Source organism: Hyalella azteca, unplaced genomic scaffold (genome assembly GCF_000764305.2).
Source record: "Hyalella azteca isolate HAZT.00-mixed unplaced genomic scaffold, Hazt_2.0.2 contig10919, whole genome shotgun sequence".
In the NCBI taxonomy this organism is placed as follows: Eukaryota; Metazoa; Arthropoda; class Malacostraca; order Amphipoda; family Hyalellidae; genus Hyalella; species Hyalella azteca.
The window spans coordinates 14071-29380 of record NW_025940938.1 but is presented as its reverse complement, the minus strand read 5'-3'; the positions used below and the strand labels follow the sequence as shown (position 1 = coordinate 29380).

Here is a 15310-nt window from a genome sequence, read left to right as displayed (position 1 = left end):
ATGAATTAATTTTTTCATAATAAATTAGAGTGTACATTAACATCAGATTTATTAGTTTAATAGGATGAACATCCAACCGACAAGTTTGCATATGATTTTTTTTTCGGTTTGCTCCGTTGAGTTGCCTACTCTCATTTACTTCGATCTATAGAGATAAGCCCACAGTTGATAATTCGCCGAGCATCTGTAAAGATTATTCAGGGCGTATCTGCTCTCAATTCTTAGAATGGTGGATTCTTCCGCGTTCTGCAAAAACTCACACTAATCGACATCGTTGCCCACATTGGCGTTTGACTGTGTTATAGCAGTTACAGTTCTGAGTACCAGGATTGGAACATGAGATGCGGGTTTGATCGCTGCTTTCTGCGATATACACTGTTGCTCAGGTTCATTGAAGGAGCTATCAAAATTTATGGATCAGGCTTCCTCAGCTACAATGTTCATTCTCTTCAGCATCTGGTTGATGATTACTCCAGGTATGGTGATCTGGATAAAGTATCAGCCTTCAAGTTCGAATCCTACCTTGGGTCTCATATAAAAGGAGCTGTCAGATCAGGCTACAAACCACTCCAACAAATAGCAACTCACATAAGTCTCATCAATAACAACCCTAACAAATCTTGCAAGACATCAATTCATCTCAAATGCGAGAAAAAAACGCTGGCATCCTCTGAAAAATCTGTGGGAGAGTCATTCAAGTCACTGAGAATCCGAAAGGATATTGAAATTAAACGTGGATCTCTGGGATGCAGGGACAATGTTGTAAGATTGAAAAATGACCAAGTCGCTATAGTGCGAGATATAATTTTGGATACGACGGCTGTGAAACTGGTCGTGCAGATTTTTAAACATAATAAGGCATTTTTTGAGAAGCCCTTGGACTCTAGAATACTTGGGACCTATTTGGTGAAAAATTTAAGGAGTGTCAGGTATTATCAGCAACTGAAATAAAGTGTAAAATGATGCTTCTGCCTTTCAGAAAATCTTTTGTGGCAATAACTTTACCACATTCTCTGATAGTGTAGAAGATAAAAATGAAGGATTTCATCGGTGTTGTTTTTGGAGACAATTCCAACAGTGTCGTCCCAAAACGGTGGCTAACGCCAGGTAGTTCTTCGTCTGAGACCAAGTCTTGTTTCTGGCCATCAAAGAATGCACATGCGAAGGCGAAGGCGAATGCTGAACCCAACTCAAAATGGCCCACATACAACTGCAGAATTTTGACAGAAGCATGTGAGTAATAATACCTATTCGTCAACAGATTAAAAACAATGTTGGATTTTTTTCATTGCGCTTTTTTAAATTTCTTATCATTCATGAGGGTATTATTAAAAAAACTACACATTCCTTCGAGCGATTCCAACATTCAATTTTTTTATCTACATGGTAATGTTAAAATGAATGACAACATGTGTACAGATATATATGTCAAACCATAGAAATTTACTAACATGATATTTGTTATTACAGCAACTTTTGAAAGGTGCGAGAAAAAAATGTATACGCTAACGGATGGTTCAACCTCTGCTGACGACGAAGCTGCTCAGCCATTGATCCGGCCTGTGCCTGTCTTGTCTTTCACCCCTACATCTGCACCACGGAAGTGCATTGCTCAGCAGTAAGTAAATCTTTAATTTTAATAAACTTGTCAGTAAGGAATAATTCAAAGAAACTCTTAGTACAGCGTTTGTCAAAATGGATTTATATCCGTTTTATTACATTCTTTTAATGCTCAATGAAATAAATTCAATAATCAAATTCTCTCAGATAATGTAAAATTATTTGAGATGTTAGTTGTTACACACAATGATTTTTCTGATACCTGCCTGCCAACAGGTGTGGGACTTTTCCAGAGGAATGGATGGAACGCATTGGTTCCATGATTGGAGAGCTAACAAACAAAATTGACAGGGTCGAAAAGAACCAAAACAAACTCGAGAGGCACGTCAGTAAGCATATTGCCATGGCGGAAAGCAAGTCTCTGGGTGCCACTGAAGCCCTCCCCGCGCCAGCCACTTCCATGACTGAATTAGATAATATGGCTAAGGATCCTAACCTGGTGGGTACAGTATGAGTAAACATAATCTTAGTGTCGAGCCAACATTTTCTTCGAAAGAGATTTTTAGGACCTGACCTGACATGGTGCCGACATACATAGATATGCAAGCAAACATACTGCCTATATGGTAAATTTTGTTCCAATTTCTTTCTAATTAGATATGGTTTTTTACTGCATGTTCTTGTATATGTATTTGCATTTGCGGAATTGAAAATAGAAATTCTAAAAGAAGGCAATAGAAGTTTTAAAAATTTCTCCCATACAGATTCAAAAATTGCAACCATACATCGGATGCAACTCCAAGATGACTACGAGGAGACTGCTGAAGCGCTGCATGTCACGGGATTTGGCACTTCAGTTCAGTTTTACTGGTTTGGGAGAGAGAAGAACTGCAACCAAACAAGCATTTGGAGGCCACCTACTATGCACGCGAATTCTAGGTGGGTATTGGAATGTGAATGGTCATGGTGCAAAATGTGTTGATGGTGCAGATTCTTCTGTTTGATGGGTGATAAATGTTTAGGTAATTTTTGTTTCGCTGAAAGGAGAGCTTATATAATATTTCAGTCTCTGTAATAGATATGCCAGACATTTATACTGATAAATATTGGACCAGGGCTCATGTTTACTGAATATACGTTTATAGTAATTCTTACTGTGTTGGTGAGTGTTGTAATGGTGGTGAGTGTCGTTATGGTGATGAGTGTTATGATGGTGGTGAGTGTTATGATGGTGGTGAGTATTATGATGGTGGTGAGTGTTATGATGGTGGTGAGTGTTATGAAGGTGGTGAGTATTATGATGGTGGTGAGTAATATGATGGTGGTGAGTGTTGTTATGGTGGTGACCAATAAGTAATTTGACCTCATTAACTTTCAGGTGATGCCGCGGCGTTGCAGATGAAAGATACAAGGGAGGTGCTCGTAAGCCACATCCAGACCGCACTCCGAGGTGCGCGTGATTGGGACGGAGGAAGGAAGTTGCGGCTTGATGCTGCCGCTTCTCTTTCGGGTGTCGGTTCATCAACTCTACCTGCTACTGCGTCAATTGATATTGTGCATGGAACTGTTACTACTTGTACATCTCCTGCTGGATCAACGGGCGGTCCACGTAGTCCTGCCTTCCTACCATCCGACGTTTTCATTCATGATATTGAAGGCGCTGGCGCTGGAGCCGAAACTGATGCCGCAATCGATGAACTGCTTAGTTCCTCTGCAAGTGAACGCAACGAGAACAAGTCTTCTTCAATTGGTGACGAAAATTTGTCCAATGATTCCAGTGACAGTTAGGAAATTTCAGGTTTTTTAATGTGTGTGATCATAATTACCTGTTTAGCAGTGACTTCATTATCATGGTAGCAAAATTGGCGGGATCTGTTGTGGCCAGTAAATCTAGTGTCTCTTATTGATTAAGGCTCAGCAAATGATCTTCATTTAATGTCATGCCACATTAAGGTAGCTCATTTTTTCAATAAGATGCCGTTTTCCAGTACATACTTTTTTTTCTTGACAATCATACAATGCTGTTAGTGAAAACTATAACATAATAAATACTATTAGTTAAGGTTTAGAAAAAAACCTTTTCACTGTTGAGTTTTTCGACAAGTGCCTGGAAATTTATTCAATTTCATGATGATAAAGATTGGGGTTGAAATATAATTAAGCTCTATAGCCCTAATTAAATACGAAAGTTTCTTTTCATTTGTTACACCGCCTCCTTCCTATACCGCTGTTTTAATGATTTTCATTATACGAACTAACTGTGCTTGATTAGAATTAAATTTGATATGCAATTGAAGCTAAGCTGCCTAGCTTTATTGTACTTGACTGAAGTTTTCGTCTCTCATTCTTTAGTTGGTATTTGATTTTAGGTCATCTCATGCTTTTGCTGTAATTTTATGTTGTGACCGTATGTAGACCGTAATTAATGAGATTGTGGGGTAAGTGCCAGTCATTACCCACACAGTAAAACAAGAATGAAAATGAAAGAGACTGGAACTGAGATTTTACTGCAAGGCAAATTAACAAGAAGGTGGGCTTTTGAATACAAGTATCAAGATGGAAAAATAGTGTAAAGAATAATACCCTTGGCAACGTGCGTATCTGTTGAAGATTGAATCTAATAAGTGATCGTCGTTGATGATGAATGAAGAGAAATAATGACACAATATAACAATTATTCAGACAATAAAAAGGAACCTATTAGAGCTTAAACTAACCTGCAGCGGGGATCAGCCGAACAATAATGACTAACGAGAAAATTCTGTGCGCGACGTTAACTTCCTACCGGTGTTGCCAAGGTAAAGGTAAATCATAATTTTATTACAAAATAAAAGTCGCAAAATGCCTTAACACTACAAGATAAGTTGAGCTGAAAGAATTTGACACTTGCCACTATTCTCTAGTGGTTGCGTTTCTTATAACTGTATGCAATTTACAGGCATTACTTTAATATTCGGGCTTTGATGTCGCAAGATGAACTTTTACATTTCAAATCTAGTTGGATAGACGAGGCCCATGACTAATTGATTTCCTACTGTCATTGTGATGAATTTGAGTGTTTTACAAGCTAGAGCCGCAAATTCCTCGGTCTGAGTTATTAACGGTGATAAATTTCATTGATTGAAAAAATAGCATTCTAACTATCTGCTTAGATTGAAATTTTATCATTTGATCTTGTTCTTTCTCTGGTCTACTTCATCTCATGTCAGTGTTTGCTTTTCTATATTGTAACGTTTTAGCGAATGTCTGCTTTGACTAACTAACAACCGTGATTAATCTGTTGAATATTATTCGAACGACTGATACAGGTTAATAATTTGTAAAGTCATGACAGCGCGTACAGTGTGTTTCCTTGTATACAATGTGGAAGTAAGAAAGTAAATTGTATTGTATTGGTCTGCTTTTCATTGAACTGTCGTGTAAAATTATGTTCAGTTACAGGAGTAGAATTCAATATTTTTGATATATGTAGTAGGGTGTGAAAACTGCTAATATTCAGCATCGATTACCATAGATTCGACATCGATTAATGAAGATTCCACGGAGATTAATGTAGATCTTACATCAATTAAGGAAGATTTTACATCGATCAAGGAAGATTTTACATCGATTAGGGAAGATTTGGCAACGATTAAGCAAGATTTGCCAACGATTAATGTAGATTTAACACCGATTAAGGAAGATTTGTCATCGAATAAGGAAGATTTGGCTTCGATTAATGTAGATTCGACATCGATTAATGAAGATGTAACGTCGATTACTGAAGATTCGACGTCGATTAATGCAGATTCGGCTTCAACTACTTAAGATTCGACATAGTTCAATGCAGATTATTCGACTCAAAAAATTATCGGGTGCAGAAACTTCGACGATCTTCGCTGAATCGGCCTAGAAAGCTCCTCTATAATCGGTGTTGAACCCCGCGACATTGCCCTCTCCGTTGCCCACTTCAAATGGGGTTTTGCCCTAGTCGATCAAGCAAGAATCTGCATTAATTTCTTCATCGATCCGCCCTAATCTTCATCGATCGATCAAGACCTGTTTGACTGGGAATGTACCCTAATTACTGTACTACGTCAATGCTAAATTATACACTCTATACTAATTTGTTTTAAATTGCATAGCTCATATATCGGCACTCAATTTACGCTAATCGTATAGAAGATAACATCGTATACACATGATGAAATCGAGATGGCGCAATGTCGAATTTTCGAAGCCACTAACCCGCATTAAAAAGAAGAACTAGATATGAATTTCTTAACTGAGAAACTGTGAACCACCTTAAAAGGGAAATAGATAAATTAATTAATCAATTATTACCGAGCACCACTAAAAAAATGCGTAAGTTTTGGTAACTTTATTATTGCATGCAGGGTGCATGGGGCAAAGGAACTTGCTCATGCATTTGAATTAGCCTTCCTGATGTGTGATCAAGAGCGCTAACTGTGAAGTTTTCTTCATATGATGAGCCGCATTAATTTATTTTATTTTTTCTTTGCAGTAGTCATGTAATGGACGAACGTGCATGGAACACGCTTTTGCGGTTGAGGCATATATTTTTCACGTGGTAAATCAATCAGATCGCCACGACACAGCGTGCATATCGTCTGTGCACTAGCTTCCATGTTGCACTTCGTGGCCGTGTTCCAGGACGACAGTTAATCGTTTCTTGGGTAAAGAACTTCAGGGAATCTGGAGATGTGAAGAAGAAAAAGAAGCCTAATCTCCCGAGGACTGCAAGATCTCCGCAAAACGTCGAAGCGGTGCGACAATCTATCTTGAGGTCTGTAGTGACTAGATAATATTATAGTGTATAATCTCCAAGCGGAAAGATATCATAATTTCTTTGAGATTATTAGTTGTTAAGCTGTTCCTTGTCGCATAGTTAATGTCGTAAATACGACGATACTTGTGAACTTCGACCGATAACTTCACTACGCGACAGCAACAGACGAGCATGCAGCGATGCATCGAGAGCGACAGCAGCCTTGCAAGAAATGCGAGCAGAGAAAATAATAACGAAAAAATGGAGGCGCGAGGCTAGTGCACGTTGTACCTAGACGTTTTACATTGCCTGCGAACTGCAAGATTGTTGTAAACGCATTCTCTCATCTCTCATGTCGTATTATGACTTCAATGTTTTTTCATTTTCGAATGGTATACTTATCATTTTACCCTGCGTTACAATAAAGTAATAGCGTATTTAAATGCAATTCTCGTTACACATAGCGATTGACGATGTCTCATTTTATCCTTGAATGCAACAGACTACCAAGCAACTTGAATGCATTTATTTATTGCAGTTGTATTTATTCATGTGGTATTTTTCAGAGACAGTGGCCGGTAAGACCTTTGACACCCCGGACCTAGAATGGTTCTGGCTGTGCGAAGACCACTTGATCCATTCCCACACAATGGTCTGGTCGTCGAGCATCTTTAACCATTTCAAATTGTAAGTGGATCGTATTGTTCGTTTAAACTTAATACGAAAGCCATAAGTTTTTCTAATACCAGTGATAAACTTGATCACTGTAACTAGTGGAGTGGTGAGTCCACTAATATTAAGATGACTACTTAATCCTTAGCAGGAGTGGTCGAAAGTCGAAACCATTAGGTCGACAGACCTCCGACTCACTAAAATCAAGCCCCCCTAAGGCATCCACAAACTTTAACTAAAGTGTACTGGCCAAGCTTAAGCACCGAGTGTACTCGAAAAAGGTATTATTTTGAGTGACGTAATCACGTCCATGATTACCACAGGCATTTGTCTCGTATCAGTGAGCACTTATTTTCAATTACATCTGCGTCTATTAGACAGCAATAATATTGCGCGCCTTGTTGACCTGGCGGCGCTTGAATACTAACACGTACAGGCGTCAACGACCACTTGGGTAATTTCCCACTACGACATTACAATGTCGATTTACTAGCCTGCAATATTATTGTGAGTTACGTTTTAATTTATTGTGTATCAATTTTTTGTGAATTCTATAGACATTGTTCCACGCACATTGGGAAATGATTTCTTAAGATTATGCTAAATTATAGCGATTGTAATAATCTCTACAAATTTACCGATAAGCTTGATTTGCTATCGATGTCAGCTATGATATGACTTTTCTTGGTTTAGCTTTCTCATGTTATATATACAGTGTATACTTTTCATTTATGCGAATTAATTGCATTATTATGTATTGCACGTTTGGACACCGTTGTAAACCATCTCATTGTTGCAATGGTCAAGCTTGTCTTAACAGTTCAAGTTAACGTAAAGTCAACTGAACTTATGAGCTAAAGAGTTTCAGTAACGTTAACGTAAATAAAAAGAAACGATCCTCTTGCATTTTGGGTTCTCATTTTCTTTTATTAGATATACTGTAATAGTGTCTCCAGCTATATTGTATAGTTATCTTTCTAATGCCCGTGTTTTTCCGAGCGAGAACTTTGTTCTTACGCCTACATCACGAGGCCGGCGACATGCTGTCTCCAACCTTGGCATTGAAGACGCAGCTACTATAGGCGAGTCATTGACTTATCATACGCCTGCCACGTCACAACGCTGACGTCACAGCTTAATAATCAGCTGTTTAAAAGCTCTGCACATCTTCGTACATAACGAGACGGCAAGCACAAATTAATGGATGCTGAATGAATTGCATGACGACGTAAGATGATCATCTTCAACAATGTCTCCTCCCGATGACATCACGGTTATTTTCCGTGTGAAATGTTGAAAAATTTCTAATACGGACTTCCAAGATTATTGTCCTCATACTTGGAAATTACTTTGGATCTACATATCGCCGAAACCATCCTAAGCAGAATCCATCGTGATCGCATACTTCACGCACTTCGTTGAAATTCGCCCACAGTGCAGTTATCTGACGTACTGATTACGCAGTTAAGAGAATAGTAGAGTAGCAGGATCATTGATCAGAGGCATATCTCATTTTCGCAAGCGATTTCGCTTGACGTTGCCTCAGCCTTGGCTTCTTCACGACTAGGAACAATTTAATTTAAGAGTGTTCCTTTTTTCAGCGCCTTATATATTTTTGCGCAACACTTCCTTTTCTCTTCAGCGAGCGTCAATTCTCTGGATAATTATCCTGTATTACTATCTATTATTGATATAAACGTTGATGATAATCAAATTGTAATACCGGATATTGTGACGCGATTTCATATTTTTTACTGCTACTGTGTATATGTAGACAACCAAGTTTTTTTAGCAGAGTCATAACGATAATATTATCGTCACCTCATGTTCTTATTTGAATTTCTTGATCGACGATTCCTTGCGATTTCATTTTATTTTTTGACATATGAAATCCTTACTGTTTGTGATGGTCTTTCAATATGTTTTCATCTGATTACATAGAATTTCTGTTGTGATGCAATATTCTATTGATTCAAATATTCTGAACTTATGTTTTCAGTATACAAATTGATTCATGTCAAATTGAGGGACCAATTTCCCGTAGGAAGGAAGGTGCTATTATGAATCTAAATTTGCTATTTTAGGATCTCTTAGCTGAATGTTTTACTGATTCTTAATTCTTGCTAATAGCATGATTTATCGACATGCTGCAATTTGTCAATTTTTTGCATTTTGAATAGCACTAAAATTCAGGAGCGTTAACACTTCCGTTTGATTTGATAAGATCGAGGCCGATCTAAAAATTTCCCCGTAGGAGGAAGGTGTAAGATGACAATGTTGATACCATTCGTCCCTTGATATTTCCTGATTGATGTCTTCCTTGTTGAAAGATAAGATCCTTCACATGCGATATGTTCATGAGCATTTCCTTGTATTAGCCTTTCCTGTTTATCAAATCACGTCCTTGGTGACGTCAATTAGCGTAGCTATATGAGCTCTGCCCAAACCAGGAAACTCAGTCTTGGGCCGAGAACCGTCGAGTATACGCCCATACTCCTGTCCTTAACAATCAGGACAGTAACTCTAAATTAATGTCAGAGTAGAAGATACACTCTAGACTTATCCATACTTCAACTGGACGCCGAAGACATCAGTGTTAGAGCTCCAACCTATTAACTGATTATCCTAAACTGTAAGCCGAACTATAATCCTAAAAGTATATTATATAATCGTTTACGCTGTCCCTCTATATCCTCGGATCCAGCTACAACCGAACCACCCTCAGGTCATACTTAATTACAATTCATATAAGGGTTGCATAGAAAAGCAACCTGTTACAGTACGGTTACCGACCAGTTAACAACACCGTACACTGGCGCCCGAAATCGTAACCTTTTACATTTATTTTTAAACTTCTCCAACTTGAACCCAGCAGAATCTAATTGATATTATAATGGATGACATGAAAGAATGTCGTGTTGTGCTGCACAAACTCTCTGATGATGCAGTTGAGAGAGGCTGGTGGTCTGGGCTGAATCTCCTGCTAAGGCCTTCTGGTGTTGGCAAATGCAAGTCTAATGGTAAGCTCAACATTTAGATATGAACCAATATCCAAGGTAGGATTAATTTATGAAGATAAAAATAATATTGTGTGGGCCATCACTTATATTTGACTTTCCATTTATATTAACAGAGACTGTGTTGCTCCCAATTATTTGCATACAATGAATTACAGTTTTTATTTTGTCAATGTGTTTATATCTTTTGGTACTAGTTTTGCCTCCATGTAATTTCTATCAATTCTAACCAGCAACAGCGGCCAGTGGCTCATCTCTGTGCCCTAAAGTCATTGTAGCTAACATCAAGCTTGAACCTCTATATGAGGAGGACATATCTGTGAAGGATGAGCCTATTGATATTGATGGAAATCAGGTAAAGTTATTACTCTATGGTAAAGTTATATTATGTAAATAACTGAGTTTATGGTTTTTGATCACAATTCTGCATTCTAATAAAATTTGCATGATTATGTCTCTGGCAGTGAACTTTGTATTGACATGCATCTGCTCCCTGAGCCCTGTTAGGTGTAATGATTCCCATGCATGCTGTATACAATTCATTCATATTTCATTCAAATCGAGGTTCTTTAGGGGGAACCATTTGATGATGAATGACTGAATCGAAATTCTATTCGAATGTTTCATTGCAAATGCCAGTGTTTGAGGTAATATTATACACTTAACACTTTATCTTTGAGGTCAATTTTTGAACTATTAGTTCAAAATCCACCGCAACTAATTTGCCTTCATTAGGATATTATCAAAGTATACGTGACTGATGTGACCACCTGTTGTGTCAGGCTGGTTCAGGTGAGCCTCCCAGCCCTGGGTGTGGTGGCCAGCTAGCTCCACCTTCCTCATCAGGTATTTACCACAAACAAACGAAAATATAATGACATCACTGAAAATGATTTTTGAGTGGTATAAAAAAATACCTGAAGTATTGTTGTGTATTTTCATATTTCAAAAATCATGAAAAAATTAGATTTACATGGGAGTCCCTAGTTTTTAAAGTCCCTATCACATCAACAGCAAAAAGGATCAATTGAAATAAAACGCACCAATTACCTGAGATATGATTATGAAGATGAAAATTATACTCTGTGTATTAACACATATATAAGATTTTCAATTTATATTAACAAGACTGCATTGCTCACAATTATGTGCATACAATGAATTACTAATTGGATTTCGTCAATGTGTCTATATATTTTGGTACCAGTTTTGCCTCCATGTAATTTCATTTCAATTCTATCCCACAACAGCGGCCAGCAGCTCATCTCTGCGCCCTAAAGTCGTTGCAGCTAACATTAAAATTGAGCCTCTATATGAGGAAGAGGACATATCTGTGAAGGATGAGCCTATTGATATTGATGAGCTAGCTCCACCTCCCGCATCCGGTTGGCCGGACAAGATGGAAGCTCAAATTGAGGCTCGTGAAGCACATGTAGCCCACCGTCCTGCCTCGCTCTCCTCTACCATGCCTGGACATGTGGTGGGTGGTTGTGTGTTAAGACGATTGAGAATTTAAAGTAATGTATCACTTGATGGTTTACATAAAAGCTTCATAAGCTTGGTGGAATTTTTCAATCACTTATCATCAGGCATTCAAGTTCTAATTAATGGATATATTCATATGCTAATTTAACTATAAAATAACCTGCTATTATCATACTACCTCGTAACCTACTTCATGGTGACCTGCTGTTACTTCTTGTTTGTTGAAAATTATTGTCCAATTTCACTTTACCAGTAAATTTAGCATACCCTGAGATGTTGGTTAAAAGTACTGCAAAATGCGGTAACTTAGACTCCCGGGGTAACTTAGACCACTTTTTGTTTTTTTTTTAACAGAAACCCCCAAAACTCAAAAACTATTCGACATAGAAAATTTTGTCAATAGTCATTAAAGGCCTAATACTGAAGCTACGTAACACAATAGAAAGATTTAAAAAGTTTGCATATCTAATAGGTTACAAAATTAAAAATGTGAACCACTAAAAAGAGCTATAATTGAAAGCCTGTCGGAGTACCCTTTCCAACTTTTTCATTTTTTTGGTAAAATAACTCCAGGTTTTGATGCATTTTAGTAGAACTATTCTAGTTACATATGCAAATGACAAATTTGAGGAAAGTGTCATAGTTTGCAAATGGGGGGCACTGCCCCCAATGGGGGAACTTCGACCACCTAATGTCAGCCCTGACTGGGTAACATAGACTGGCATGGACATTAATTTAAAATTACCTCATATAACTTATTTCATTTTTGATACACCTATTAATGTTTTTCTTTAGGTTTCAGATTCTATAGAGTCTTATATATGGTAATTTTAACTTAATTTCCAAGCCGGTCAATATTACCCCTTCACGGCTGACATTAGGTTCTAAGTTCGCCCATTGGGGAGCGGCGCCCCCCATTGCAAACTATGACACTTTCCTCTAATTTGTCATTTGCATATGTAACTAGAAGAGTTCTACTACAATGCACCAAAACCTGGAGTTATTTGGAGTTATTTTACCAAAAAATATAGGTAATGTATTTTACCACCCAGTCTAAGATACCCCAAGAGCTGGGGTAACAAAAACCATCACTTTTTTTAAATTACATCAAAACTATGAGAGGCAGGAGCCAGCAATTTATGGTGAGTAAACCTAGAGTATAGACCTGTATTTTGCCTGTTTCAATTTAGGTTTAATTTAGCTAGTAAAAAATGGCATTATTTAAATAAAATACTTAAAAAACACTTTAAAAAAAACACGTTTTTCTTGTGGACTAAAAAGTATAAAATAAATTCTGGCTCGCCCCCAAAAGACGTGTGTCGGGCAGATTTATGATTAAAACGAAAAGTACACAACACACTAATTTTGGAAATTTGATGGTGAACGTACAGCCCGACCCACGTTTTTTGGGGCGAGCCAGAATTTATTTTCTACTTTTTAGTCCACAAGAAAAACGTGTTTTTTTAAAAAGTTTTTTTAAGTATTTTATTTTCTACTTTTTAGTCCACAAGAAAAACGATTAAGACTTGATTAAGTATGACTCGACGTACGTATCGATGATACGCAGCGTCAGTGCCTGCTCGTCTATAACGTCAGCGCCCGCACGTCATACTATATACATATAATTATATAAATATACTTCACTCAATTAAGCTAATTTAGGTCTCTAATTGCTAGTTTTTATGATTGTAACTAAAATTGTTAGGCGAAAATAGCCTGCATGCCGAATTTCAGATCTCTAGAGCAATCAGAAGTGGGCTAATTTTCGTTGTCAATGTTAACAACAAACAAACAAACAAACAAACGCGAAGCTAAGTTAAGAAAAACGTGTTAAAAAAAGTAGTCTAATTAAGTTACCCCATTTTACAGTAAGGTTTATAAGCCAACCATGGAGCTGTACCATCAGGTGCAAAAGCTTCACACAGAATTTGGAAACTTATAGAGCCGCATTGTATCAGCTCATTGTGAGATTCTGTGCATGGCGAGCGCCGAGTGCTTCGTTTCTTCATCATCTCCTCTCTGAAACGCCATCAAGCTCTTCTTTGTTCTTATAAGTGACAGTTCAACATTATATAGAATAAGCAATCCAAGCATGACGTGCTTATCAAATAATCCTTTTTGACGCATAAAATGTCCAATTTAGGCCAAAACAGTATTAATACACATAAAAAATAAACCAAAAATTACTAAATGCAATTCAACAAAATTACATTATATTCCATGACTTTTTGAATAATTGAAGCTAAGATTCCTATAGATTTTGGTCAAAGTTACAGGTAAGCGCCAATAAAATTTTGATTCATTTGGATGCATTTCCTGTAACAAATCCTGTAACAAATCCTCCGTCCTCAGAACGTGGGTAGGAGGCAGTCCGCACCTGCAGGAGATCCAGAAGACGCTGGTGGCAGCGGCGGCGCCTCTGAAGCGTCCAGCTCCCAGCAGCGCAGCGAGAGGCTCCCGTATTCCCAGCGGGGTTTGGTTGATGCCAAGGTTACCTGCCAATTGCAGCAGCGCCATCCAGATGAGCAGGCATCCTCACATCTGTACTCATGCTTTGACTGTGAATATTCCTGCGGTTCAGAGCTTCAACTTCTGAAACTCATTTCTGCTAAACATAAGCGAGAAAGTACACATCGTTGTTCGGGACCACAAAGCGTTTGTTTCATGGAACGAAATCCTGCTAACAACATTATTTACAAACATTTATCTAAGAAACCACATCGCTGCAAAGAATGTGAATATTCTTGTGACACTAAGAGCCATCTGAAGAGTCATGTTCTTCATAAGCATTCATCTAAAAAACCTCTTAGCTGTTCAGAGTGTGAATATTCTTGTGACACTAAGAGCCATCTGAAGAGTCATGTTCTTCATAAGCATTCATCTAAAAAACCTCTTGGCTGTTCAGAGTGTGAATATTCTTGTGTGACTAAGAGCCAACTGAAGAGGCATGTTCTTCATAAGCATTCATGTAAAAAACCTCTTGGCTGTTCAGAGTGTCAATATTCTTGTGTGACTAAGAGCCATCTGAAGAGTCATGTTCTTTATAAGCATTCATCTAAAAAACCTCTTAGCTGCACAGAGTGTGAATATTCTTGTGTGACTAAGAGCCATCTGAAGAGTCATGTTCTTTATAAGCATTCATCTAAAAAACCTCTTAGCTGTATGTGAATATCGTTGTGTGACTAAGAGCCATCTGGCGAGGCATTTTCTTAGTAAGCATTCATCTAAAAAACCTCTTGGCTGCTCAGAATGTGAATTTCGTTGTGTGACTAAGCCATCTGGCGAGGCATTTTCTTTATAAACATTCATCTAAAAATGTCTTGGCTGCTCAGCATGTGACTATTGTTGTGTGACTAAGAGCCATCTGGCGAGGCATTTTCTTTATAAACATTCATCTAAAAACGTCTTGGCTGCTTAGAATGCGAATATTCTTGTGTGACTAAGAGCCAGCTAAAAAATCATAATCTTCAAAAACATACATTTGTGTAAACTCTCCGCTGCTCTAAGTGCAAATATGCTTGCGCCAGGAAAGAAAGCTTAAGGTTGAGATTGAGAACCGCGAGCCCTCAGGCAGGCTTGGCTGGATCCCTATGAGAATCTATCACTGCGTATAGTCGTTATAACTCCACTCGTAATTGAAATATCAATCTAAATTTTTTCATGCTCATTCAACTATTTATTTACAATTTCCCTACATGTTACAAAATATACGTAAATTTTGTATAACATCAGTTATGATAGAGTAAAATGTTGCACATCGATATTCATTATACATGCAAGTGATACGACTTACCTAATTTTTTGAGAC

The 15310-nt window shown here is 37.8% G+C and overlaps 2 protein-coding genes across 2 annotated transcripts; both read left to right on the top strand.

The window, feature by feature from the left end:
• Window positions 1-388: 388 nt before the first annotated feature.
• On the top strand, window positions 389-3986 carry LOC108670851. The gene is made up of 5 exons (XM_018158341.2): window positions 389-1233; window positions 1471-1618; window positions 1837-2059; window positions 2325-2499; window positions 2939-3986. The coding sequence occupies exons 1-5, from the start codon at window positions 1035-1037 to the stop codon at window positions 3346-3348; spliced, it is 1155 nt and encodes a 384-aa protein (XP_018013830.1). The 5' UTR covers window positions 389-1034; the 3' UTR covers window positions 3349-3986.
• Window positions 3987-9869: 5883 nt separating this feature from the next.
• Window positions 9870-14670, top strand: LOC125178566 (zinc finger protein 84-like). The gene is made up of 5 exons (XM_047882629.1): window positions 9870-10020; window positions 10251-10372; window positions 10800-10863; window positions 11268-11497; window positions 13855-14670. Exons 1-5 carry the CDS (start codon window positions 9894-9896, stop codon window positions 14668-14670), a joined length of 1359 nt encoding a protein of 452 aa, XP_047738585.1. The 5' UTR covers window positions 9870-9893.
• Window positions 14671-15310: the final 640 nt, after the last annotated feature.